We start from the raw sequence: 25,456 nt of genomic DNA, 5'->3' as shown, positions 1-25,456 counted from the left end.
TCACTTCATCTCAGTATATTTTATTCATGAAGACAAAAACGCAAGGAACAAACACAGCCATTGAAAAAACATGTACAGCTTGAGACCAAAATAACTTACACTATTTACAGGAACACATCGAGGTATAAAATATATGTACATGCCTTGTTCTCTAACAAATTCAAACCAGTGGGCTGGGCTGCATTACCCAGCAGAGGGGAAAAAAAGAAAAAAAAGCCTTCACAAGAGATGGCCTCTAGAAAACAACTCTGACCAAGAAAAGGCACCTGCTATTTGCAATACTTGTGCAGCAGCAAGAGGTGATGGAGCAGGCAACACAATGCTGCAGCTGCCCAAGCCCTGCCGCAGGGCTGGACCTGAAGGTACTGGGTGGTCCCAGGACACGGGGGATGTGGAACAGCTGGCAGGTGCCAGGGACAGAGCTGTTACAGATGAGGGGACAAGCTCCTGGGAGCAGGAGGAAGGCGCAGGGCTGTGCTTTTCTGGGGGCAAGGCCCAGGAGGCAAGGCCAGGGCCTGGCAGGGTTGGGGCTGTACAGGGCTCCCTTCCAGTTACAGCTGGAGCTTGATACAGCAGATGGAGGGGCCAGGGCCAGGAGTTCCCTTCCCCCCACCAGAAAGGTGCAGGGGGCTCAGGGAGGGGGTGTAGCCTGCAGGACAGAGCAAAGCAGTGAGCTTGCTGAAAAGCAAGTGGGAGCCCTGTGCTCTGCAGGCGTTGTACTTGGACCCCATCCAGCATGGGACAGGGGAAGGACAGGGATAGGGACAGCAGGAGAGCACCCTGGAGAGCAGGCACTGGTTCTACAGTATCAAGGCAGGAGGCAGCGTCTGAGACCCCAAAGCATCTGTGCTCAGAGGTGCTGGGGAGGAACAACACACCTGCGGGGACAGGACCCTGATGCTCCAGCTACTTGCAGGCGGCCAGACTGAGAGATGCACCACCAGCCTGTCCTTTTCTGCCGTAAGAGCTGTGGGGGCCAGGGAGGGGGCACTGTCCAGGCTTCCTGGGAGGGCTCACAGTGGTTTGAGGGCCCAGTGCTTTTGGACTTCTGAGTCATCTCCACCCACTGTGTGCAAAGCTTAACTCTGGGGCAGCACCTACACCCTCAGCAGAGGCTGGAGCTGGCCCTTTGTGCTGGAGGGAAGAGACCCGTAGAGCAAGAGTTAGGGCCCAGGGAAAAAAGCATCACCCAGCAATTTGAGGAAAGGAAGGACAGACCTCCCTGGACTGCAGGCATCATAACACCCTCAACACAAATCAAAGTACTCAAGGGCAAAGGAAAGCGAGGTGCACAGTGCAAAGGCAGCTCCAAACTGTTCCTGCAATAGACAGGCTGGTAGAGAGACTCAGAAACTACAAGATGGACTTCAGCTATGCAAGCAGTGCAAGCCCCGAGACCCAGGGGAGCACCCCAGCACAGTGCAAAAGGATGAAACAGCTCACTTGCTTCCTCCAGCAAAAAAACAGCCCTCCCCCTCGGCCCACCTCTACTTTTGTTGTCCAAGCCCATGGCCCCAATCTGAGTTCTGAAGGACCAGAGTCCAAGGGGCCACCTTTGCTAGACCACCTGCACGTTGGGACCTTGTGCTTTAGTGTTTGGGGTAACTCCCCCCCCCCCCTCAACTGAGTGTAGCTCAGAGCTGCAAGCCCCTTCCCAAACCCCATTGTGCCAGAGGAACGGGGTACAGCCCTGTGTTGGCTCCCCAGCCCGGACTAGAGGGTAACCTGAGGACTCCAGGGCTACCCTAGTTTATGTTCAGTGCCTGGAACAGAACCTAGATTCAACTGTGTTTTGGGAGTGAAAAAAATCAAACATCACAACATGAGTCAGCTTCTCTCACAGATTGCCTCCACCCTGCCCACGGACTTTTACAGCACCAGTTCCCTGCTGCTCGAGGCTACCACCAAATTACAGCAGGCTCTGGAAAATGGGGACTAGGACCAGCCCATTCCAGCAGTGTGCTTCGCATGGACAAGAAGGGCTTCACTGCACCTGCAGGGAGTATCTGTGAGAGCAGAGGCAGGAATACAGGCTGAGCTGAGCCTTTCAGAAGTCCCTTTCCATGCTTCAAAGGGACAAGAGGGACCACTTCCAGGCTGCAAATCAACCCAATAACTAACAGCAACAATGCCAAGCATCCCATGAGCAACAGGAACAAAATCTCAGTGTTGCAATTCAGCTGGGGGATCCCACTGCAAAAGTGAAAGCTGTGAGCACAGTGGGGAGGAGGATGCTGGTCCTTCTGCGCTGCCCAGGAGGAGGCAGGGAGAGGGACAGGAGGCATGGCTCAGACATACAGCGAGGTGGGAGTGAGCCCACATGTCCCCAGGATGAATTCAAGTGTTAAAACCGTAACAATAACAGTAATTAAGATAAAAAGGTAACATCACAAACTCTCCACCCCATCTCCAAAATGAAACCCAATGATGAGAGCACCCAGCTTGCACCGTTGCTCTCCTCCATAGAAAATATCAACCCACACAGATAGTAAGAAAGACACACACACCACCCCCACCCACCACCCCTATGTGATCAGTCACCCCTCGCTTCAAAGACCTCCCTCTCCTAGGGGGAGCACCCAGCTCTCTCCACTTGCAGGCTGTGAAAGGCTTGAAGCCCCTGCAGCACACTGCTGGATGTAGCAGCAAGGTGGATGCTCAGCATCATCCAGGATTGGCCACTCAGCTCTAGGAAATGAAGCAGGCACTTGCAGCCTACACACAGGAAGAAACTGGTGGCAAAAGCCAAGGCAGTCTGACCCCAAGTCCCCCAAGAGCAGGTCCCTTCACCAACTTGAGAAGGGACCAGGGAGAAGTCATGCACTGGCAGATCTTGGTGCAGACGCCGATGCACATGGTACGTCTGTCTAGACAGTCAAACACACACAGGCCCCTGTCCTGCCCCTGCCTCCAGCCAAGCAAAGGTTAAACTGGCTGAGGAACGAGCAGGGAAACCCTCTTCAAGACAGGTTTGGAGGGTAACACCTCCACCCCCCCCAACTGTGCATTACTTTGATGGCCGTGGTGCCCTGTGCATTTCTGTTTGCCCCATCCAGACCAGCAAAGCGCACAGCCCAGAGCTGCTGGCACTAACACCACTTCTCCTCCAGCTGCAGCAGGAGGGGTCTTTGCCTCAACAGAGCTGCTGGTCCCATGCTGTGCAGGGTCAGCTGATCACAAGGGACCAGTCACTGTCCTGGGCAGGGTCACAGCCACACACGCCATCACACTCTCCTCCAAGGCAAGCCAGTAGGATGCGTGTGTCCATGTCCATCTGTCCATCCATCTCCCCAGCTGTGTCACATGCCTGTCGTTCAGTGCCATCCCCCCTCCCCCTTCAAATCAATAGACATGAACCTGTCTTTCAGGATGCAGAGGAATTTCCACACTCCACCCAGAATAGTTTTAACAAGGGCTGGTGGCAAATGATCTGGGGCTAGTACACAAGTTACCATGGTTAGAGAAAGCAGAGGGAAAACAGTCTGTGCTTTATGGGGCAGGTCCTGGAGCCCCTGGCCTCCAAGATCCCAGTTCAGTGCTTGTGGGACCATGTGGAAAAATCCTTAAATTTGAGTTCAAATGCTGCTTCTTCTGTGACAGAGGGGAAGCAAGAGCATGTGAGGCAAAAGCACCGATCCTGGGGTCTCCTTGGCCATCCCATGAGAAGCCCTGCCTAGCCCAGGGCAGCACAAAGCAGGGGATGGTCCAGTGAGCTACAGGAGAGATGGAGAAAAGCTCTAGTGCGAGACCTGGACCTTGCCAGCTCCTTGAAGAGGAGGAGAGGGAGGAGGGAGCCTGGAGAAGCTGCATCCTTGGGGAAACACTCCTGGATGGAGCCTCCAGCCTTTCATGGAGATTGGACTGTGCAAGATCATCCACTGCAGGACTGTCCTTCAGGCATGGGGTCAATCAGGGAACTTGTGTAACCAGTGTGTGCAACCCATCCTCACCCTGCCCCCGGCACAGCTGGCTCCAACCTGGCCCATCCTCCGGCTGCTCCACACCTTGCTGGGCCCTCTCTGGCTCCCAGATCCATGGGGGCTGATGGGCCCAAACTGAGCTATCTCCCTCCCAGGTAAAGAGCTGAAAGCAGCCTGGGGGAAGGATTTACAACTTCCAGCTCCCAGTAACGGCAAAATGAGATGGGCCACAGGGGTGAGGGTGACAAATCCAGCCTTGGCTTCTTTGTTCTGTAACCTCTGTTCTTGCTTGCATTTCTCCATCTCAAGGGGTTAACATGCTGCAGGAATCCACCACAAAACCCCTGCTGAGGGACAAGGTGTCACGAGCAGGACTAAGCATCCCTTCCCCACTGCAAAGCAGGGTGGGCACACGGGAAAGAGCTCAAGAGCCATGGGTCAGCTGACTTTATGACTGGAGTTTGAAGAATGTCGAAGGGAATTGCAGTAGGTTTGTCTGGATGTTGCCTGATGGAGATCCTCCCAGGCTGGCCATGCCTGCGGAGCTGGGACATGGCAAAGGAGCTCAGAGGTGCACACCTCCAGCTGCTGGGGACAGGTAGACAGAGGATGGGCAATGATGGGACTACCTGGAAATCCTTCTGCAGACCCCCCACAGCAGAGAGGCTGTCCCACAAGTAACATCTCCCAAGAAGCAGCCTCTCTGTGCTGTGGTCCTGGCCAGCAGACACCAAATGTCCTCGTGGCTGTGGAGAAAGACTGCAGGAATCAGCCCGGGAGCCAGCAGGGACAGGAGCAGCACATCATGGCGAAGGCCACATGAGTGCATGGTGGCAGGAGGGAACTGGATGTCTCTGAGAAGGAGCCAAGGGAGCTCTGAGCCCCACAAGTCCCAGCAGGCATTACAGCAGGGTAGGTAAGAAGACAGATGAAAGATTGCCTGGTCACTGGAAAACCATCAAGAAACCTCAGCAGGTGGGAAGGTGGAGCTGACAGTGTCCCACAGAGCTGCCTCCTCACAGGAGCTGACAGTGCTTACAGTACCAGATGGGACATGGTCCACCCCGTTGGGTCAGGCACAAAGAAATCCCTATCCCCGGCTGAGCTCCTGTAGATGACCAGGTCTCGACAGCAAGGGAGAGGTACCCTGACCTGTCATGTCTTCCAGTCTTCTGCAGTTCCTAGTTTGACCCCACGGGTAACCGCCTTCCACTCCAGAGCTTCACTGTGAAGTCGCTGAGAAACAAAGGTGAGAGGGACAGTGTGACCCAGGGGCTCCGGAGGAGCCCTGCAGAGCTGCAGAGAGGCACTGCAAGGAGAAACGCTCCCACCCGCAGCCCATGGCAGCATGCAGCCCACAACACTTCCAGGCCCTTTTCTCTTGGCAGGAGGTTGCCCAATCCATTCTGGGGAGCAGACGGGCCCAATGGGGCTCAGCCTCCAGCTCATCCCACAGGCAGCAGATGGGGACAAAGGGAAATGGTGACCTCCAGGGCTGACCCTGACAACAGGACTCCTGCACCCCTTCAGTGAGCTCTAACTGGGTCAAAGCAGTGATACCACAGGGACCTGCTGTGCTTGGACTCCCCAGGGCGTAGGCTGCTTCGGGGATGGCTGCTGACTCCCGCCCCACCATCCATGCAAGGGTGCAGGCAGGCTGTGGCTTCCACGGAGTTGCCACAGTAGATGTGGATGCTTGGCAAGGGGTGAGGGGGATGGGAAAAAAAAAAAGGGCAAACCAAATCAACGCAGGAGCACATGGCTGAGACAAAGGGGAAAGTCACTTCTAGCAAAGATTTATCAAGTGGGGAAAAAACGCAAAATAGTTTCATACCGTGAAGAAGCAGCTCAGACCAGAGAGAAAGAAAGAGGAGCAGAAGCAAGCAACAGAGAGAAAGACAGAGGGAGAAAGAGATGGAGAAAAAGAGAAGAGGAAAGAAAAGATGGAAGAAGAGAAAAAGAAGAGGAAAGAAAAGACAGAAGAAGAGTGCATGAGCAAGAGTCAGAAAGAGCAGGAGGGTCAAGGCAGACTAGTAGCACGGCCCTTTATGGCAAGGACGCGTCGTGGAAGGCAAGGGGTGAGCCCAGGCACGTAATTCCATAACTTTACCCGGCAGTCACTGTGGCACAGATGCGAGGTGGGGAGGTGGAGAGACAGAGAGAGACAGAGAAAAAGGAAGGGAGAAAAGGGACATGGTCGAAAAGAGGATATCAGAGTCTTGCTGCCAAAGCGCTCCCCAAGAGCAGCAGAGGGTGCCCAGCCCCGGGGGAGAGGGGTCTCTGCGTGGGCGATAACCCAGGGTGTCACTGGAGCACGGGCAGGGGATGGCTGAGGGGATGGCTCTTGGCACTGCAGTGGGCAGGCCGTGTCATGGGGCAGGCTGAGGTGGGCAAGATGAGATGAAGGAGTGGAGGGACTAGAAAGCTGTGAGACTCCCCCCTTCCCTCCCTCCCTGCTCCCTGTCCACTCAGCACAAACCCACCCAGGCCTGGGGTGACAGTTCAACCCAGGGGTCTCCCACCTCCCAGGGGCTCTGGGGAGCAGAAAGCCTGGGGCTCACCTGGAGGCGGTGAAGATGTGCTTTGAGTTGGTGCAGATAGCATTGATGGGGCTGTCGTGCCCTTTGATCTCCCCCACTGGGGTGAAGGTGTCCACGTTCCAAACTTTGATCATGCCTCCTCGGCAAGCACTCAGCACCATGGGACGGCCAGGGATGAAGGCCAGGGCACAGACCCAGTCTTTGTGGGCATTGGGGATTTGCTGTAGGTTCAGGCACAGAGCAGAGATCGTGACCAACCTCGTCATCTGCAGCACCATCAGCAGCCTTATGCACCCACCCTGGCAGGCTCAGACCCTTACTGCCACCCCAGGGCTCATCTGGACTGTGGGGCTAGTGGTTCAAAGTTAGGAGGTCAAGGGGATGGATCCAAAAAGTCGTGGCTTGATTTCTCCCCCAGGCAGGAGACAACAATCCTGTCTTGAGAGGTGAACAAAACACACAGCCCTGCAACTGCTGTGTGTGGTCAGGGGGAGCTGGGCCCTACAGCACAGACTTATGGGGGCACAAAGCCACCTCACACGTGCACTGCCACATTCCCAGGAATGGGAGTGCCCTCCCTGGTTAGCTCAGTGCTGGACATTGGCACCAGTTCCCTAAACAAAGGTTCCCCCCAGTTCTCCAGCAGCAGTACTCCTGTGCCCCATGTCACCCCGAGGACCTGTGCTTTATGCTCTCCTCCAGACCTGGGTAAGCTCCTGCTGCTCCAGATCCCACTTCTTTATGCCGTTGTCCCTGGAGCCGCTGAAGAGGATGTCTCCCTGGATGGCCAGGCACTCGATGCCATCGTAGTGAGGGGGCTCAAAGTTGTGAGTGGGGCCAATATTGCCCACCATGCCCTCAGTGATCTCAAACACCTGAGAGAAAAACAGTGGTGAAAGACCCCAGATGGCACTGGAAACAGCGCTGATCCTCATTTGGAAACTTGGCCATCACCCTCTAGGCTCAGCACACCCGGAGTGATACCAGAAAGGGGAGTGGGCATTGGCCAGTGGAGGCTTTTTTGGGGCCGAGGTCTCTCCAGGCATCCTGCCACCATCAGGGGGGGTCTGCCACCAGAGAAAGACCCCATTCTGCTGTATTTTACTCATGGTGAGCCTTCACACACCTCCATGAGCCAAGCTAACAGCTTGCACCTGTCAGAAGAGTGGGATCCCACCTCCTGCATCATCTCACCATCCCTCTTCAGCTCCCCTGGTGCCCGTTCCAATTCAACCTGCTGAAACCCAGCAAAAACCTAAAAGGAAGAGGCAAGCTCCTGCTCTGCTGAAGCTGTGAACAAGCATCTGTATTGGGGAGGACAACTGAGCAGAACAGTGCAAGCTGCTGATCTGGGTCAGTCACATGCGAGTACCAGCAACAGAGCCCAGGGGATGACAGAAATGCAAATCTACTCCAAAAGTGCATTTGTACTGTGGGCCAAGCAAAAGGCAAGATTTGGGGTGAGGATATAATGCAAAAACCTCTAATGCAGAGGTGAAAACAGAATCTGGGCTCAGGTCTCAGGAGCAGAGGAGAGACCTTAGGGGCTGCCAACATCTGGGCTTCCCTATGGGACACAGAGCTCTGCTCTCTAAGGAGAATACCTTGACATAGTGATCTTTGGAGCCTGTCACCACCAGGTCATGGTTGCTTGCCGTCTGGTTTACCGTGAGACACATCACAGGCCCGATGTGGCCACTCAGCTTCCCGATGGGCTGCAACCTGAGTTCAACAACATGGATCAGCCAGCCCCTTCCTGGGTGCTGAAGTTCCTCCAAGGGGCTCTCCCAGGCAGGCACACCCACAGCCCTGGAGCCCTACATTAGGGGTTGTTCCCTTTTGGGAACGGCCCTCTTCCTGGTGATGCCGGGGAGGAAGGCAGTCTCGAAGCCTCTGCCTACTGAGCTCAGGCTGCAGCAACAGGTCAGAAGCCCAGCGCCCATCCGGCAGGGAGGGGGGCAAGGGCAAAACCAGGGGGGTACTGCTCCTCATCCCACAGTCTTTCTCCTTCTCCTAAGCTCTGCCCAGCTCACAGACAAATCTCCCACCCCAAGTAGCTCCATTGCTGCTCATCACCCCCTTGGATCCTTTAGGAATGGGTCCTGAAAGTCCTTATTCCAGGCAACTTCCACCGCTAAAAAGGCTTTCACTTTCCCAGGGGTAGGGGGAGGAAGTAATTTCAGGCCCCTCTGAGCAGCCAGTGTCCACTTGGCATCTGTCAGCTGTCCTGCTCACCCTAGTGCTACCCCCTCACCTGCTTAGCTCCCAGATGCGGACGGAGTTACCGGTAGCAGCATAGAGCATGGTGCCAGTGGGGTTGAGAGCAATCTGGTTGATCTGGTGCTCCCCCTGCACACTGGTGACAGTGCGGGTGGTGGTCCCAGCACATGCATCCCCAGAGATCACCTGTCCAGAAGATCTAAGGGAGGGAGAGGTCGGGGTGGAAGATGAGCAGAGATCAGAGCCACCAAGCCCCCACCGAGGAACTGCATGGGACTGTTGGCTCCAGGTGGGTCCCAGAAAAGCCCTGAAGTTATCACCATCTCTCTGGCCACAATGGGATCAAAAACACCTCTGACCCTGAGGCCAGTGCCCTGCTTGCAGAGGGAGCCACGGATGCCAGGTGTGAGACATGGAGCATCCTGCCCTGCTTTTCATTTGAGAGCTGCTCTTCTCTCCTCCCATTCCTCTTTGCTTCCTGCAGGAAGAACTGGCTAGTGCTGGCAGTCAGCACAGGGAAGCAGAGGTATTTGGCCTCTGCATCAAGGGAGAAGCACCTTCAGGCCAAGATATATGAGCTGAGGCTGGATAGAGAAAGGAACTCTATGCTGGAGCGAGCTGGTAACCCTGGCCTGCCATACTCTCCTAACATTCGAGTCCTGCTCCAGACCAGCAGACCCCAGCTACAGCCTGTCCCATGCTCCTTTCTGGTCCTCAAACTCCTCATAAAGACCCGAGTTCCCACTGGAGGGCCTGCGATTTACTCTGCCATGATGCTGTTAGGGCCTGTGCCTCCTCTACAGAGCTGCTGGCTCTCTTGTCCACCCCCAGAAGTGGCCACAAATTTCTTCAAAGCTCTTTACCCTGAGTCTTTGCTGCAGGAGGTTCCCACGGGTCCCCTCAACCCAAGCTCTCTCCCAGCCTCCCTGTTCCCGAAGGATGCAGCACTGCAAACTGGCACTAAAGCAGCTGGCATTTGGCCCTGTCCTCAACCCCAGGAGGTCCTGGGACTGGCTTCTGCAGAGCCAGAGGTGCCCAGAATGCCCAGGGTCCCCCAGAGCTGCTCCTGCCTGTCACGTACGTGAGGGTGCGGATGCACCGGGCTGAGTCCCGGATGTCCCACACTTTGATGTACGACGTGGATACAGTGAACACCAGCCCTGTGTGGCTGCAGTACTTGATGGAAACTACGTTGTTTGGGTGACCCTTGAGGGAAGCAATTTCTTGGCCTGTCACCAGGTTCCACATTTTGCAGCTCCTGTCTGTGGGAGGAAGAACATGCCCAGGAGTGTCAGACTTCGTGGGGGATGGGTGTCTCCCCGCAAGGGCTTGGGGGCAGTATCCCTTCAGATCATTGCCTCCCCCTACCCACAGGACCAGAGGAAAGGAGCCAGCCAGCCCCAGCACCAGGGCAGTGCAGGGCAAGGCTCAACACCAAGGACAGGAAAGAGGCCCAGAAGGAACCATCCCCATGGTGTCTGGCACTTCATGCACTCCCTTGTGCTGACCTGCTCCCATAGCATCTGCAGGCCAGCAACTGCCCCATCCTCTGTCCATTACACACCTTTGGACCCAGTGAAAAGCAGCTCATCGGTGGCATCCAGGCAGAGCACAGGCTTGGTGTGTCCTTCTGCCACAGAGACACACTGTAGCGGGGCTGTCCGGGCATTCTTGGTGCCACCCACTGGGTTAATGATGCCCCTTGGGTGGGAAAGAAAGAAGAAGCATGGTGGGGTGTGTGTGGAAAGGCACCGCGCTACACAGTCCCAGGAGCACAGGAGAGCAAGAGCTGTCTCACCCCAAGTCTGGCAGCACAATGAGCCCCTCCATCTGAACCCGGCATGTCTGAGCCAAGGTCTTAATGAAAACCCCGGGAATCTCCCCAGGAGCAGCCCCTGCCGACTAGCTCTGTCCCAGCAAATCTAGAGATGGGGAAAGGGGGGCTGGCCAGTGACTGCTGGTCTCCTGCTGAACCTCTCATGCCTGGCCAGCAGAGACCCATGGAGCCAGGATACCCAGCTCATCAGTTCCTCAGGTCAGTCTGGGACAAACTGCACCTTCTCCAGCCTGAAGCTCTGCTGAGATAAATATTTCAGGGTACCAATATCCAGCACCCCAGTTCCCTGGAGGCTGTCAGCCTGTGGCTGGTGACATTTGGAGACAGGGCCTTGCTCTTTTACCCAAGACCACAAGAGCAACAAAGGACAGCACTGGCATTTGCACCCAGCATTCCTGTTGCAGTGGCTGTGGAAGCCCTGCACCCACTGCTGGCTCTGGGCAGGAGGACCTGTCCCTGCCAAACCCTCTTCCAAGGGGCACCTGCTGCTGGACCCTAGTGTGCATGGCCACCAACAGCCCTTCCCAGCTGGCATCCCAGAGCACAGCCTCCCTGCGGCTGTGGGGCCCTGCGTTGCTCTAGTCCCCTCTTACAGGCAGAGAAACCGAGGCACAGGGCTGCAGAAGGGCAGCCCCGAGGCCACATAAGGTTTACATTAGTCATGAGGCTCATTAATTTGGGTTTGGAAATCACATGCATGTGATCTGGCTTTCTCAGTTAGCAGCTGCATGTACAAACTGAAAAGGAACAGCCCTCCCCTGACCCCTAGTGTTTCTACCAGCCTCCAGCTGATACTGAATCCGAATGGAAATCCTGGCTCCCCAGGGTGAGAAGTTATTGATGGACCTTGCATTGCTGCCTGACTGCACAGCACATACTCATCTGGTGCCACTTCCCCAGTGACTGGGTGCCTGTGGGAACTCAGGGCATGGGCAATGTGAGGGTGCTGGAGGGCTGATGTTCCTAAAGAATGGGGAAAAGGTGGCCCTCCTGCTGGGAAACCTCTGTAGGCAGGAGGATGCAGCGGGACAAGCCCAGGAGGACCTTAACCCCAAGGCTGAGCTCTGCACCACAACCTGACTTGGTTTCTTTGGCAAAGAGATCTACCTACCCACAACCCAGCACTGGGGAAGCACAACCAGGTGTAGGGAGCACCTGGAGATATTTTCCTGGAAGATGCTTGCAAGAAGGACACAGTGGGAGTGCCCAGGGTTGCCTGCCCCCTTCCCCAGCATCACACTGTCCTGCTGGAGAGCTGGGACAGGATAGGACACAGTGGTATCATGCTGACAAGAACCCATCAGAGATGGAGGAGAACATGCTGTCACCCCAAACAAGCCAGTGTCCATAGGTGAGCCCAGAACCACATTTCCAAGGGCTAATCAGAGCAGGAACAGCTCAAATTCACAATCAAAGAGACAGCATCAGACACTGGAGGTGGCATGCCAAGAGGGGACAGCACACACAAGCTGGGAGGGGGGGAAGAGCAGCAAGGTGCAGGTGGAGCATGCAGGGACAAGGGAGAGCAGACTTGTGAGACAGACAGAAGAGCAGAAAAGGAAGGGATAATAAATAGAAAGTTGTCTATACCTCAGCACCTCCGAGACAGAGGAATCGCTGTCATCAGACCTAGGGGCAGAAAATTAGCAGGATTATGGGAGAGAAAACTCAGACTAGAAGAGGCAGCAAAGGCGTCAGAGATGGAGGACTGTTATTGCATCCAAGCCAGTGTAGGACAGAGAGAAGGAGGATGGGAGAGAGGGAGAAAGAGAAACATGTGGAAAACCAGGGGAGAGAGCAAAGAAGCGGGAGGGTATGTAAGGATCAGACAGCAGGTCTCCATCAGGGAATATCAGCGCTGCTAAGCAATGCTCTGAGTTGAGCACAGCTACCCATCCTGCTGCAGGGGGAGGCTGGAGCAGCGTTTGTCTGTCACCTTCCTGTGAGCCCCCAGCCCACCTCACCCCATCCTGCTCCATAGCCTTTTCCAGTGGTCCAAGTCTGGCACTGCCCTGTCTCCAAGCAGGGCTTAGCCAGAGGCCAGGACTGCGAGCTCCTGTGAGTGGCCAGCTCAGAGGGCACACACACAACAGGCAGAACAGGGCAAGGGTCCAGCATGGCCCCTGCACAGCATCTGCTCCCTCACGGAGAGGAGCAGGGAGTCAAAATGGTAGCAGCATGCTGGCGGGAGCCAACCCGGGTTCCTACACCCCACCACGGGACCTGGTACGTGCCATTTGCTGTTATGGGTGTGGGTCCCCCTCACTCAGACACTCCCGACCCACCAGGACTTACTTATCCAAGGCAGACCCCTGGCTCTGGTTGCTGGTGAGACGAGAGAAGACATTGCGATCGTTGCGTGGACGGGTGGGTGGGGATGAGGGAGGGGTGAAGCCAACATCTGGAGGCCTGAGCCAGGAAGGATTAGAGGGACACGTGACTTGGGAACTGCTCACCTTGGCAGCTGTCTGGCACATCAGGGCCCAGCAAGAGCTGGTCCAGCCAGCATCTCTCCCCACCCGTCTGGGCCACCCAGCCTCTCCCTGCCCATGTCACCACTTCTCCAGCTCCCACGCTTACCTGGCAGGTTGCCCACGGTCATAGGATTTCCTCCTTGTCAGAGGAGAAGTGTCTGAGCCACGGGATTGCCTGGGACTAAAGCAAGTGAAACAGGGCACAGTGGGTGTCTGCTCCCTCTGCTGGGATCCCTCCATGCTGAACACCCATGCCCTTCCCCAGCTGAGCAAGCAGAGAAGTTGGGCTGCCCTGGAGTCATAATCACAAGATCAGAGAATGCCTCAAGTCATCCCATGAGTGTGGAAGCTTTTGGCAACCCAAGAAGCCTTCAAGAAGGCTGATAACCCAAGAGCAGTGAGTCAGGGACCCTTGCACACACCCCCTTCTTTCCCTCCTCCTGGAATACCCTTTTCTCTGTCTGTAGAGAATACCAACATTCCTAGACACGTCTCCAAGTCCCACTGGAGAAATCCACCGCTGCTTGCTGCAGACACGCCTGGCAGGACTGGGGTCACCCTCACCACTCTGCAACTCCACAGCCAGGGCACAGCTTCCCACCTGCTGGCCCATGCTTCCATGAGCCTCCCAATGCCCAGAGACCCATCACCCCGTGCTCACAAGGTGCTTCCTCGTGTGGGCAGGCTGATCGTACGTGACACTTTCTCCTTGTAATAGGGGTCTCGGGTGGAGAAGCTGATCCCATCTTCTTTGATCTCCATGAGGGATGCCAAGGACTTGGTGATGTTCTTGGTGGAGACATCCAGCGTGGGTCCTAGACACTCAGCTGACACTGCCTTCATTTGCCCTGAGAGCTTGGGCTCTCCCTAGAGCAAGGCAGAGGGCTTAGGCACAGGCAGCACCAGGGGGACAGCGGGAGCAGAGAGCTGGTGGGTGGAAGAACTCATGCTCTCTGGCCACAGGAGGCTGACATCTCCCCATGTTGTGCTCGATGCCCACTACAGTGCTGGCTCTCCACACTCTAAGCAAATGTGACAGCCTGTGCAAGCAACAGATGCTTTCCTCCACCTTTGCCCACAGTGGATGCAGCACTGCACAGGGACCATCTGGACGGTATTGTCTAATGTGATGGGTGTTTCCCAAGTTCTTGGTGCTTCAGAGGATCACAGCACCAGGAGGTCTTGGTCCCCCCTTGCCTAGAGCAAGGCACACTGCCTTGGTTCTCCCCACCCACAGACCAGCCACACTGCCTTGCGCCAAGCCTGGCACTCCAAGGGTCAAGACTACAGAAGCAGAGGCTTGAAGCATCACTGAACAACACGCCCCCCCATCCCTCCTCCCATTCCCTGTGACAGGGCGACACAGAAAAGCCAACTAACCTTGAATTTGAAGTCATCCTGGCTTGCTGAGCCCTTCATAGTGAAAGACTGGGAGAGGCTGCAAGAAGAAGAGAGCAAAGATGGATCTTCAGTCCCAAACTCCTTTCAGAGAGCCAGTTGCCACTGGCCCACCAGACTCCTTGGGTCACCCCTTGCTTCCCAGCACCCTTTCCCCAAGGGATGACCTAGTCTTCACTCCCTGCTGATGTCTAAGCATCTTTGCTTCCCTCCCAAACGACTGGGTACCACAGGGCTGAGGTGGGGCTTTGTTCATCCACGTCTACCTGCAAGGTCCCATGGGTGGCACCAAACATTCTGCCCCACACCCCTGGCCTCCCCAGCCACCACCAGCTCAGGCAGGGTCGGGCTGGGTGCTCACCTCCCGTCTGAAGCCATGCTAAACTCTGAGACCTCCTCGTCTGTGCTAGTGTAGCCGTTCTCTGTGAAGGAGGGAGACATCCCATCAGCAGTGCAGAGGGGACCCCATCATGCCCATCAGAACCGCGCAGTGGAGGGGGCAGCCCAGGCAGTTGTGGCAGAGGACCTGGTCTTCATCCCTGCTGGAGCACCCAGCATCACCCCCGGCACAGCCCTGGGCATGCTGGTCCCAGACATGGCACCTCCAGGTGCTTCTTGGGGGGCTGGCAGGGGTGGACACCTCACCCCACAGGCAGCATGCCTGGCCCAAGGACGTGCCTGCCCCGGGTCCCACCTTGCTGGACATTGTGGATCAGGGCCTGCAGCTCAGGGTGCGACTCAGCCTTCTCGCGCAGGGCATCCAGGATGGCATGGTTCTGCGAGGAGCCCGTCATGTCTGTCTGCCGCAGGCGCCCCTCCAGCAGGCGGATCTGGGCCTCCTTCTGTGCCACCTGCAGCCCCTGGGGAAGGGCAGCCATGCCGGGCCTCAGGCGGGGGCCTCAGATCCCCACCACCAGGTCCCCACCCTGGCACGCTGCTCCCCTCCCCAGCCGCAAGAAATCCTGTCATGCGTCTAGGTCCCAGCTTGGCCCCGCACCTTGTCGATGGAGGCCTTCAGGAAGTTGTCCAACAGGAGCCGGGCTTCGGCCAGGGAGCAAGAGCTGATTACTACCGAGGTGTCCGTGGAGTCCAGCTCCTCCTGAAATATGGAGGGATGGGTGTTGGATACAGTGGTGGAGCCGTGCCGCTGGGCATGGGATGGGCAGAACAGCCTTGGTGGTCAGCACAGCACCTCCATTGCCCTACCAGCACCCAATGCTTGCTCTCTTCAGTCTGCCCAAGCGGCTGCTGGGCAGGTCCAGCCACAGAGATGGCCAGCACAGCCTGAAGGGCTTCTGTACGGTTACAGAAATCCCGGTGCTAGCACTTAATTAGACACTAATCTGCAGACACCAGCCTCACCCGAATCCACAGCAGATCAGGTCACCAACCCAAAGGCTAGTGTGAATTAACAACAGCCCTTCGTTCCCTGCCAATCTAAGTGACAGCTGGGGACAAGCCAGGGACAGCTTACAGCCTCCAGCCCAGGCTGCAGGCACTAAAGGGGAGCCAGGAGCTGCACAGCACCTCTGCAGCATGCCCAGTATCGAAACCAGACATAAAACCTACAGGGTTTCTGCTGTAAAAAAAGCCAGTGCTCCCCAGGGCACTTCCAGCACATGAAGCTCCCACGGGGACAAGTGACGACCAACCCCATGGGCAGGACAGGGGCTGCAGCTTCCCTATAATCCCAGGGCAGTGAGGCATAGGACACTGGCAGCCTGTCCATGGACGTGCAAGGACCTGACAGCACTCTCCTCCACAATTAACCACCTAATGAGAAGTGATTGTGTGGGTGCAGCCCCACCAAGCATGTGACATGACTCAGAGGAGGACTCTGGGATGCCCAGCCTGGCTGTGCCCAAGGACACCCTCACCTCCCAGGGATTCTTCTTCTCTCTCCCTGCCAGCTGGGCCCAGTCCAGCTGCCCACCTTGGTCTCCTCGATCTGCATGATGGTGGCCTGGCAGTCGGAAATGCTGTCGTTGATGTAGTCAATGTTAGCCCCCAGCACCTCGATCTCCTCGTTCAGCTCCTGCAGCCCCTTCTGCTCCTTGGGGCTCTCTGCCTGCAGTTTTGCCCTCTTGCCCAGCAATGCTTCCTGCAGCAGCGCCAGCTCTTCGCGTTTCTGGGGGAGAAGGTATGGGGATTGGCACTCCCTGTCCCTCCACCCCACACACATCACCCAACCCTCTCTGTCCCCAATGCTGTGGTCACCTTGATGAGACGCTCCATGTCAGCCTCCAGGTTGACGATGGTCATCCTCTGCATGACAATGTCGAAGATGCGCCGTTCCAGTGATTGCCACTTGAGGCGGGCAGCTTTGCTGAAGGTCTGGCTTGTCCCCTTCTTGGGGAACTTCTTCCTACAGCCAGAGGGGAAAAGAGGAACATGGGCAACTAGCTGGACCACGCCTGGCAGACTGTGTTTGTCCCAAAAGGATGCCTGGGCTCTGGCTGGCCAGGAGTGGAGGAGGCATCTGCGTTGTTTCTTGATTGCCCAACTTCTCCATCACCCCTTAGCAAAGAGAGGGACAACAGATGCATCCAGCAGTGTTTGTGCTGCGGCCTTTAACACCTGCGGAAGGCCAGCACTGGGCTCAAGCCCACGTGACAGTCAGTCACACACTGCTAGCACAGCCTATCAGCTCGTCACCAGGTCAGTGGTTTAATGTGGGTCAAGTGCACAATAAGAAGCTGGCCTCCACCTCCGCCACCAGCCAGAAGGCAGACGTGTAAGTCCTGGGATGACTCATCACCCGTCCACACAGCCCCTGCTCTGACCTGGCAGGCCGAGCCCCATTCATGGAGGACGAGGGGTCTCCCAAGAAGTTGTTGATTTTCCTGTTCCACTGGCGCACGATGCTGGAGACTGAGCGCGCGCCAGACTCTGGCTCAGAGGAGGTGGTGCTGGCCGAGACCTCCGCACCCGAGTCCAGCATGGCTGGCTTCTGGCTTGTCCTGCCTGCGACCCGGTCTGACATGGGCTTGGCAAGACGGCGAAGCGCTGAGACCTGCCCAGAGGAGGGGTAAAGGAGAGGTGAAGAAGAGGGTGTCAGACAGGCATCCCCGGCCCAAACCTGTTGCTGTCACCTCCAAGTCCAGAATGGGACCAAGCTCTGGAGACCTCAAGCCCCAGGTCCATTTGTGCCTCATGGGTTTCCCCCTTCTCCCTCATAGCCCACCACCTGCTGCCAGGCTCAACTGCCCCAGGAGATGGGTAATTCCTCTGCTGCCTGCAACTGTCGCCCACTTGGTTACCGAGCCATAAAAATCCTCACAGTTTTGGAAAACTTGCTCCCAGAGCTGGTACTGTCTGGAGGACAGGGTCTGAGCAAAGCACTGGGGCCAGGACCCCCATGGGGGCTATGTGGAGGCAACGCGCCCCCCCCCCCCCCCCCCCCCCCCCCCCGCCCCACCTCACCTCCTGGGTTTTCCTCCGCAGCACTATTTCCTGCTGCCGCTTCTGAGACTCCAGAGCCCGGATCTGAAACTGCACGAGAGAGAGAGACCCCTGGGGTCCTGCCCAGACAGCCCACTGATGGCCACAGTCCCAGGGCTCCCACCGCCAAACTTTGGCATGAACAGTCTCACTCTTGATTTTAATAGCGAGCAGATTTCCAGCCTCGAGGCTGGCCCTGACGGCACATTGCCCCCCAAGCATGGTGGGGAGCTCACAGCATCCCCCACAACCACACTGGGAGCTATGGGAAACCTCTCGGAGCGATTCAGCCGGGTGTGGTCTGCTGGGGTTGCACAGCCCCTGGCAAGGCCACAGGTGCAGCAGGGCTCTGAGTTTCACCAACTGATATTTATGGGCACCCCAGAGTGCCAAAGCAGGACAAACTTCCAGCCCAGTTCCCCCCCCCACAGGGATGCCCAGCAGCACGTGGGTGCGCTGGCCTCCCACCTCCTGCCGGCGCTGCTCCTTCTTGAGCTGCGCTATCTCCCGATTCCTCTTCGTCTCTGCCAGCCGCCTCCGCTGCTGCTCCTCCCGCATCTGCTTCATCAGTGCAACCTGGAAAGGGAAGGTACCGTGTGTCAGTGCAGACACCCAACTGTCCCAGGGCACCACCCACCAGACAGATGCCCTGCACTTGCCACCGGCAGTGGAAAACATCACTTTGAGCAGGGAGCCAGACTTGACCAGGGGATGCCCTCCCTGCCTTGGCATGTCCAGGTACCTTTGCCTTCTTCATCTCGGCCACCTCTGCCTGCAGCTTCCTCAGCTCCCGCTCATAGCGGGACTGATTCTTGAGCAGGCGAGCATGCTCCTTTTGGGCTGCTTGGAGCTTCTGCAGGTCCCGGTTCATCTCCTTCAGCCGCTTCTCATAGTCTGCTTTGATCTTGTTGGCTTTCTCCTCCGTGTAACACTCCATGGTGCCTGGGAGAGCAAGGAGGCGCCTTGTGATGGTCATGCCCGCTGCCCACCCCCCCTTCCCTGGGCTCCTCTGGTACCTACACACCTTGCCTGGAGGCACTGGGCATTGCTCCCTCCCCATCCCACCAGGCCCCACGCTCAGCCCTCTGCTCTGGCCCTATCACAGCCTGGGTCCCTGTCTGGAGGCATCCACTGAAGAGATGGGTTAGGGCTCAGTGCAGGGTGGAGACAGTGGGTTACAGCAGTCGCTGGGCTAAGAAGCTGCAGATCTAGACCTACAGCCATGTGCATGGGTGATCCTGCCCTGCTGTGCAGGGATCAGCTACACTGCTAGGTCTTTGGGGTCTTCATGTGCCCCTCAGCACCTCAGCTTCCCCAAGTGTTCCCACACCACATAAAGTTGCGTTCAAGGCTGGAAAAAGCTTTGCCTTCTTTTGTCATTCTTTCCAGCCACCTCTCCAGCACAGCAGGACTGGGAGCAATTCAGCTGACTAGTCCCACTTCTATGGCAAGACAAGCAGGGTCCTGGGGGTCCCAGAAGCTCACACAGAGGCAGGGGGATGGCAAAACTCAACCAGAGCCAGCGTTACATGCAGAAGGTAGATGCTTTGGCTCCGAGTCAGCTGGGCAGGTCTGGGGACTGGGGCCTGATGCTGCAGGGGTAAGATCCCACAGGGAAGGTGATTCTCACTGAGGTTCTGCAGCACACGGTCCCGCTCCAGCTGTGTGTCCCGAATCTTGTTCTGCAGCAGGATCAGCTTCTCCTCATACTGGTGCTTGAGGGTCTGCAGGCGTCGCTGGCTGTTCTCCAGCTCATCAATCAGCTTCTGCTTGATCTCTATCTCACAAGTCAGATCTGCCAGGTCGGCCTGAAAATTCACGGCTGGAGGCCAGTAGGGGACAGTCAGGCTGGGGAGGGATGCAGGAGCATTGCTCCCACAGCCCCACAACACAAATCGTGGGCAGAGGGAGCCAATGGGAACCCACGTTGCTGGGGAGGAACAGCACCCCAAAGAGCATTGGAGACTCCCCGCAGCAACCCTGGTGCTTTTCCAAGCCCTCCCCAGAGGAGATGTGGCCAGGGTGTCCCAGCGGACGCACCCTTCCCAGAACCAGAGCTCAGTGCCCAGAGACACCAGCAAATGCACCCCCATACCCTGGGCTGCACGTGTGGCTCTGCGCTTTACCCTTCTCCTCTGCATCCGAATCTGAGTCCACCAGGCTCTCTTCACTGCCCGAGTCCTCATCTTCATCCTCATGTCCATCTTCTTCCTCACAGCCACTCTCGTCCTGTTCCTCCTCCTCCTAAGAGATAAGTGCCTAACCTCAGCTTGCAGCATGGCCTTTCTGCAGCTCTTCTTCACTCCTCCAAACCTGAGCTCACCCTACAGCAACGGGCTGCAGCCCCCACAATAGATGCACAGTGGCTGCAGCACCATTTCTGGACTCCCAGCGTACACTGGGGAGCACCCAGCTTCTCCCTACTCCAGCTTGGACTTCTTGGCTCCACGACCCCTCCAGCCTGCTTGCAGGGCCAGGCTGGGCTTGGGCTCTTTCTCACATGGGGTGATGACAGTGCTCCACACCCAACCCTCCCCCGCCTCCCCAGTATGAGGATGAAGCCTGCTCACCTCTTCCACCTCATTCTCATCCGTCTCCTCCCCGTTGTCCTGCTGCAGTTTCTGACGCTTCTTAAATGCTTCCTTCTCCGGGCTGGGGGAGAGCAGAGGGGTGCTGGTGAGTCCCAGTGTGGGGGAGCCTGGGGACAGGTCCTGCTGGGGCCCCCCTCACCTCCTACTTTTGGACCCTTTGAGGAAAACAGCCTCCAAGTTCGTATGGTGGGTGAAAAGGAGACCAAGGACAAGGCAGTGCTGGGAGAGGAACCCAGGTGTCTGGGCTCTCTCTCGGTGCTCCGGTTTTAGCACGGATGGGGGAAGCAGAATAGCTGACCCCACAAGGACAGACAGGGACTGACACACAAGCCTCCCCCTTCCCAACATTGCACAGCAGCTGCCTTCACCTTTTCCTCTGTTGCCTTCTCTCTTTCTTTTTCAGGCGCTCCAGGTCCTGCTTGGCCCGCTGGAGGACATCAGAGGCCTCTGTCTCCACCGGAGCAGTGGGGCTGCACAGGCCAGCCAAGCCAGATGCTGGGGATGAGCCCATGGAGTATGGGGGCCGGGCAGAGACACGCGAGAGGCTGCGACGCAGAGACTCATTCATGGACTCACTCTCCAGGAGCTTTGTCCTAGGGAGTGGAGAGAGGATGCGGTCAAAGAGGGGACATCCCACTGTCCCCGAAGGAGGGGATATTGTCTGGTGTGAGCCAGAGACAGTCACCACAAAGCCATTCCCATTCACGTTGGGTTAGAAAGCCAGGATTCTGCAAGACAGGATCCCAGGATCGCACAACAGACTGGGACAGACCACACTTTGTGGGGCCAGCAGTCCCTGGGAGACACCAGGCACTCCTGCCAGGATCTTCCCCTCCACCAGTGGCCACATGAAGGATGACAATAGTCCAAGTACTGCCCAGCACCAAGGCTGAGACTCCTACTACCCCAGTGCAGCAGCAGTGTAGTCAGCGGCTACTCCATCAGGGCTTGCCACTCACCCCAGTGATGCTGGAGGCACACAGCTGTGAGCCACACCTGGGCTCAGATCCCACCACAGCACCTGCTGGCCTGGGAACCCAGGTGACCCACCAGACCCCATGCCCAGCTCACCTCAGCTCTTCAATCTCCCGGATATAGTTCTGGATGAGGGTACCAATGGCTTCATTACCGTCACCTGGAGCACAGGCACAGGTGAATCAAGGCAAGACATGGGCTGTACCTCAACACCCATCCCAGCTACCCTGGCTGGGCTGACCCACCATGCCACACACTATCCCAGCCTCACCTGCCTTGGCCAGCATCAGATTGGCCTCCTGGCTCATAAGGTGGGTGACCCTGCTATTGATAGCATCGATGGCCTCCTGCATGGCCTTCACTCGCATGCGCAGGGTGCTGTTCTCCTTCTGCAGCATGGCATTCTCACGGAAAAGGTCACTGTAGCCCTCTGAGCCATCCTCCTGGATGACCCGCTTGCCCTGTGGGGACAGGAGGGGAGTCCTGGGCAAGCTGGGACATGGGGGTCCACCATTGCATTCCTGAGGGCAGCCCCAGCCACTATAGTAGGGGCAGAGACAAATCTAAGGACCAGGAAGGCCTGAGCTAAACAGGCAGATGGTGAGAGATGCTTCAAGGCTTCTCCCTGCCTTAGCATCCCCAAGAGACTCACCCGAGGTCCTGCCTGTGGCAGGGCAGGAGCTGAGCCCGTCTCTTAAGCCTCCTGACCTCTCCTAGCAATTACTCCTATCAATAGGGGCACAGCATGATAGGCAGGAGGGTCTTTCCTGCTAAAACCACCTCAGTTCAAACACGGCTTTCTGCTCCTGCCGCCATCCTACCTCTCTGCAGGTTTGCTTGACCACTCACCGCCTTGTACTCCATCAGTTCCATCTGCAGGCGGGCGATCTCGGCCCGCAAGGCACTGATCTGCTGACTTGTCTTGTCCTGGTTCACCACCACTTTGTTCTTGATGTTGCGAGCCCGGTTGGCATACTTGAGTGTGTTCAGGGTTTCCATGAAGTCCCGGTCAGATGGGCTCACGCAGGCAATCATGATGGTTTCGCTTGGGGAGGGGAAGGTCAGAGATAAAGGACAGTTTCTTTGACCCTGTGCCAACCCAACATCTGGAGACCTGGGACCCAGCACTAGCTACTGTCCCCAGACACCCATCCTAGGCCCTTCTATATTTTATAACCAAGGTATAAACTGGGTTCAGTCCCTCCCAGAGCCAGAACATTGGTAAGACCCCATGAGCAACATCACACAGCACCGAGCAACCTCCACCAGCCAGCCCAAACGTATCAGGATTGCTGAGGAAGAGCAGGCTCTTTGGAGAAGTACCCTCAAAGCAGGCAGGGAATGCAATCAATCCCATGCTGGGCAACACCACCTGCCAAGTCCAAGATCTGCAAGGGCTCTGGAGTGTTTTGCACCAGCTAACTCTGCCAAAGCTGGCTAATTGTGCCTGGGACTCATGAGGAGCCAAGGTCTTTACATTTGCAAAGTCATGCACTGCCTGCCAGGAGGCATCCCCCTCCCCACCTGGCAACCCACGAAGCATCCGAGTCCTGAAATAGCTCCTACATGGCTCCACAGACCCTTGGCCCTACTTGCTGGGGGACAGCCCCTGCAGACCGCTCCCAGGGCTCAGCCTTGGCCTGCGACACCCTTACCTGTTGCCCCCAAGGGAATCCTGCAGCAGGCGTGTGAGCTTGGAGTCACGGTAGGGCACGTGCATAACTTTCTTGCTCTGGTCTCCAAGGGCACTAATGACGTTCCCCAAGGCCAGCTATCAACACAAAGGAAAGCCCCCCCCCGCCCCCAATTCAGCGCCTGCTGAGAATATGGTTGTCACGTAGCGAGCACATGAGGTGTGGGGCACGCGCTGCGGCACAGGTTTGGAGTGCAAGAGGTGGCGGCATGGGGCTTCCTTTGCCACTCTCAGCATTCACCCCCCCTCCCCCCCTCCCTGGGCTGTGTCTCTCTCCCACATGCACTAAGGAGCAGCATCAAGCCCTGGAGTTTTGTTTAAGTTCAAGTTAGAAGACCTCGACCTTTTGGGGACTTGCACACTTGTGCCCAGCTGTACCCCTCCCCACAGTCCTGCCCTCAGCAGCAGAGCTCTGCCCTCACCACTGGCATTTTGGTTTGTGCATATTCCTGCCCACAGGGCCAAGTAGCATAAACCCCAGCAGAGACAGAAGCAACCCCAACAGCCCCAAACAGCTCCAAGTAGGACACAGAGGTGTTGCAGGCTCCCTCAGGCAGGCCCTGCCTGTCCCCTCCGTTCGCACACCAGTGCCCAGGACTGTACCAGCCCACAGTTGATGGAGATGCCTTCCTTTGCTCTCTCGCCGGTAGCACCCGTTCGCTTCAGCCTCTCTGAGCCAGCCAGGTCTACGAAGTGAAACTTGGCTGTGAGGGTCTCGTACTCGGTGGTGGGCTGGGCTCCATCCAGGAGGCTGGTCACCTCCCCGTTCACCTGCAGCCAGGCACACATGATGAGGGTCACCACCACAGACTCAGAGCAGGCAGGAGCTCCCTTGGCCACACTCAGATGTCAGCAAAAACCTGAGCATTCACTCTCCGCATCCAGCCCATCAAGGATGGGGGAAAGGATCCCAACAGCAGCTTGCTCCGAGCTGCCCCTTGGGCCAGACCACCCCTGCCACAGATGGGGCTGCTCCAGGGCAGACCTCAGCTCCCATTAAACACTAACACTGGCTATGACTGGAAAGAAAGACAAAACTCTTTGAAAGACTTCAAACCCTCTCCCCATTCCAAAGGGATGCATACACATTGCCTGGATATCAGATCCAGGAAGATCCCAGCCATGAGACAGAAGCACATCTCACCAGCTCCGGGCGGGTGCACACTCTCATCTGGCACAGGTGAATGGTGAAGATGGCATGGGATCGGGAGCTCTGCACGTTCATCTGGGTGCTGGCGGTGGTGCGGGAAAGAGCCCCCTGTTTTAGGCACTGGATCAGCTACAATGACATGGGGCGGGGAAGAACAAAACCTTGAAGCACCCTTCCAGGGAGTCAGGACAGCACCCTGCCACAGCCCAGCAGGCATACTGACCTCTCCCTGCATCACCCCAGGGCTGCTCTCTCCCATCCTGAGTGAGATTCCCCCATCACCTGGCTGTCCCCACACACCACATCCCCGGCTGGTGGGCACCCAGCTACCATCTCTTCTCCATCCCTGCCCCATCCTGCACCCACCTCGTTCTGAGAGCTGATGAGGCGTGATGTGACCCCCGTGGTGTAGATACTCCCGCTGGCATCCTCATGAATTTTGATGTTGGATTTGCGGTGGCGTGTGTCGGCATCACGGGCACTGTCAAACAGGTCCAGGATCTCCTCATTGTAGAGCTGAGTGGGGCAGAAGTGTGTGTGGGGTGAGCAGTAGTAAGCAGGAGGCTGCTGGAGCCCACCACAATGGGACATACAGGAGCTAACCTCTGCCATCCTGCTGCTGCAGTCCCAAGAGCCAGGAGGACAAACTGCACAGCTGGGGGTGCATGTGTGTTCACACATGTGTGCACATGTGTGCGCTTAGGCAAAGCTGACCGTGAGAGCTGGTATGCATGCAAATGTAGGAGAGGGCACACAAGCATGTGCATGCAGATAGGAGACGATGCAGTGGCAAGCTCTGACCTGCCTGCATGGGTACCCAGCTAGGTCAGGATGCCCAGAAGGAATGGTGTGTGTGTGCATGCATGTGCACAGGCATGTATATATGTGCTTGTCCATCTGGTGAAGTTTTGAGCTGCAGTCTGGGTGGTTCCAGCTGCCTTACCCTGTCCTGTTCCTGGCCCACACAAGCAGCTGTGTGGAAACCAGGACACAGTCAGTGCCCTGTCCCCAGAGCCTGAGTGGACGCTCGGGAGCTAAGCATCCCTCAGCCTTCCCTGCTCACGCAGGAAGCCCTTGGCCACAGGAGCCAGTGGAGTTCCTCTACCACCACAGCTCCCCAAGGTCACCTCTGCCAGGGAAAGGGGACAAGAGGGACCAGGAAGCGCTGGACAAGCAGTGAAACCCCTGAGGACTCAGAGCTAACAGAGGATGCTCCA

At 57.0% G+C, this 25,456-nt stretch overlaps 1 protein-coding gene across 3 annotated transcripts in view; it reads right to left on the bottom strand.

Moving 5' to 3' along the window:
• KIF21B (kinesin family member 21B) overlaps positions 1 to 25,456 on the bottom strand; it is a 44,272-nt gene continuing 18,816 nt past the window's right edge. For 2 of the 3 annotated variants that reach the window (XM_080367430.1, XM_080367432.1), the window contains 32 exons: positions 24,606 to 24,755; positions 24,234 to 24,368; positions 23,693 to 23,860; positions 23,052 to 23,167; positions 22,246 to 22,441; positions 21,668 to 21,857; positions 21,493 to 21,556; positions 20,790 to 21,014; positions 20,401 to 20,482; positions 19,957 to 20,074; positions 19,461 to 19,652; positions 18,573 to 18,772; positions 18,299 to 18,406; positions 17,813 to 17,881; positions 17,173 to 17,402; positions 16,607 to 16,754; positions 16,323 to 16,517; positions 15,387 to 15,488; positions 15,084 to 15,249; positions 14,751 to 14,811; positions 14,372 to 14,429; positions 13,653 to 13,858; positions 13,098 to 13,172; positions 12,813 to 12,926; positions 12,108 to 12,146; positions 10,245 to 10,381; positions 9,762 to 9,942; positions 8,715 to 8,879; positions 8,065 to 8,182; positions 7,165 to 7,335; positions 6,482 to 6,681; positions 1 to 5,156 (listed from right to left, as the gene is read on the bottom strand). In XM_080367430.1, coding sequence (XP_080223556.1) covers positions 5,102 to 5,156; positions 6,482 to 6,681; positions 7,165 to 7,335; positions 8,065 to 8,182; positions 8,715 to 8,879; positions 9,762 to 9,942; positions 10,245 to 10,381; positions 12,108 to 12,146; positions 12,813 to 12,926; positions 13,098 to 13,172; positions 13,653 to 13,858; positions 14,372 to 14,429; positions 14,751 to 14,811; positions 15,084 to 15,249; positions 15,387 to 15,488; positions 16,323 to 16,517; positions 16,607 to 16,754; positions 17,173 to 17,402; positions 17,813 to 17,881; positions 18,299 to 18,406; positions 18,573 to 18,772; positions 19,461 to 19,652; positions 19,957 to 20,074; positions 20,401 to 20,482; positions 20,790 to 21,014; positions 21,493 to 21,556; positions 21,668 to 21,857; positions 22,246 to 22,441; positions 23,052 to 23,167; positions 23,693 to 23,860; positions 24,234 to 24,368; positions 24,606 to 24,755 — 4,434 coding nt within the window. In that variant the 3' untranslated portion in view covers positions 1 to 5,101. The remainder of the gene's footprint in view (positions 5,157 to 6,481; positions 6,682 to 7,164; positions 7,336 to 8,064; positions 8,183 to 8,714; positions 8,880 to 9,761; positions 9,943 to 10,244; positions 10,382 to 12,107; positions 12,147 to 12,812; positions 12,927 to 13,097; positions 13,173 to 13,652; positions 13,859 to 14,371; positions 14,430 to 14,750; positions 14,812 to 15,083; positions 15,250 to 15,386; positions 15,489 to 16,322; positions 16,518 to 16,606; positions 16,755 to 17,172; positions 17,403 to 17,812; positions 17,882 to 18,298; positions 18,407 to 18,572; positions 18,773 to 19,460; positions 19,653 to 19,956; positions 20,075 to 20,400; positions 20,483 to 20,789; positions 21,015 to 21,492; positions 21,557 to 21,667; positions 21,858 to 22,245; positions 22,442 to 23,051; positions 23,168 to 23,692; positions 23,861 to 24,233; positions 24,369 to 24,605; positions 24,756 to 25,456) is intronic. The other variant, XM_080367431.1, reaches the window with a different exon arrangement.

Source organism: Falco punctatus (genome assembly GCF_963210335.1).
Source record: "Falco punctatus genome assembly, chromosome: 17".
Taxonomy (NCBI): Eukaryota; Metazoa; Chordata; class Aves; order Falconiformes; family Falconidae; genus Falco; species Falco punctatus.
The sequence above is the reverse complement of the archived record's forward strand: the minus strand, read 5'-3'. Positions and strand labels throughout refer to the sequence as shown.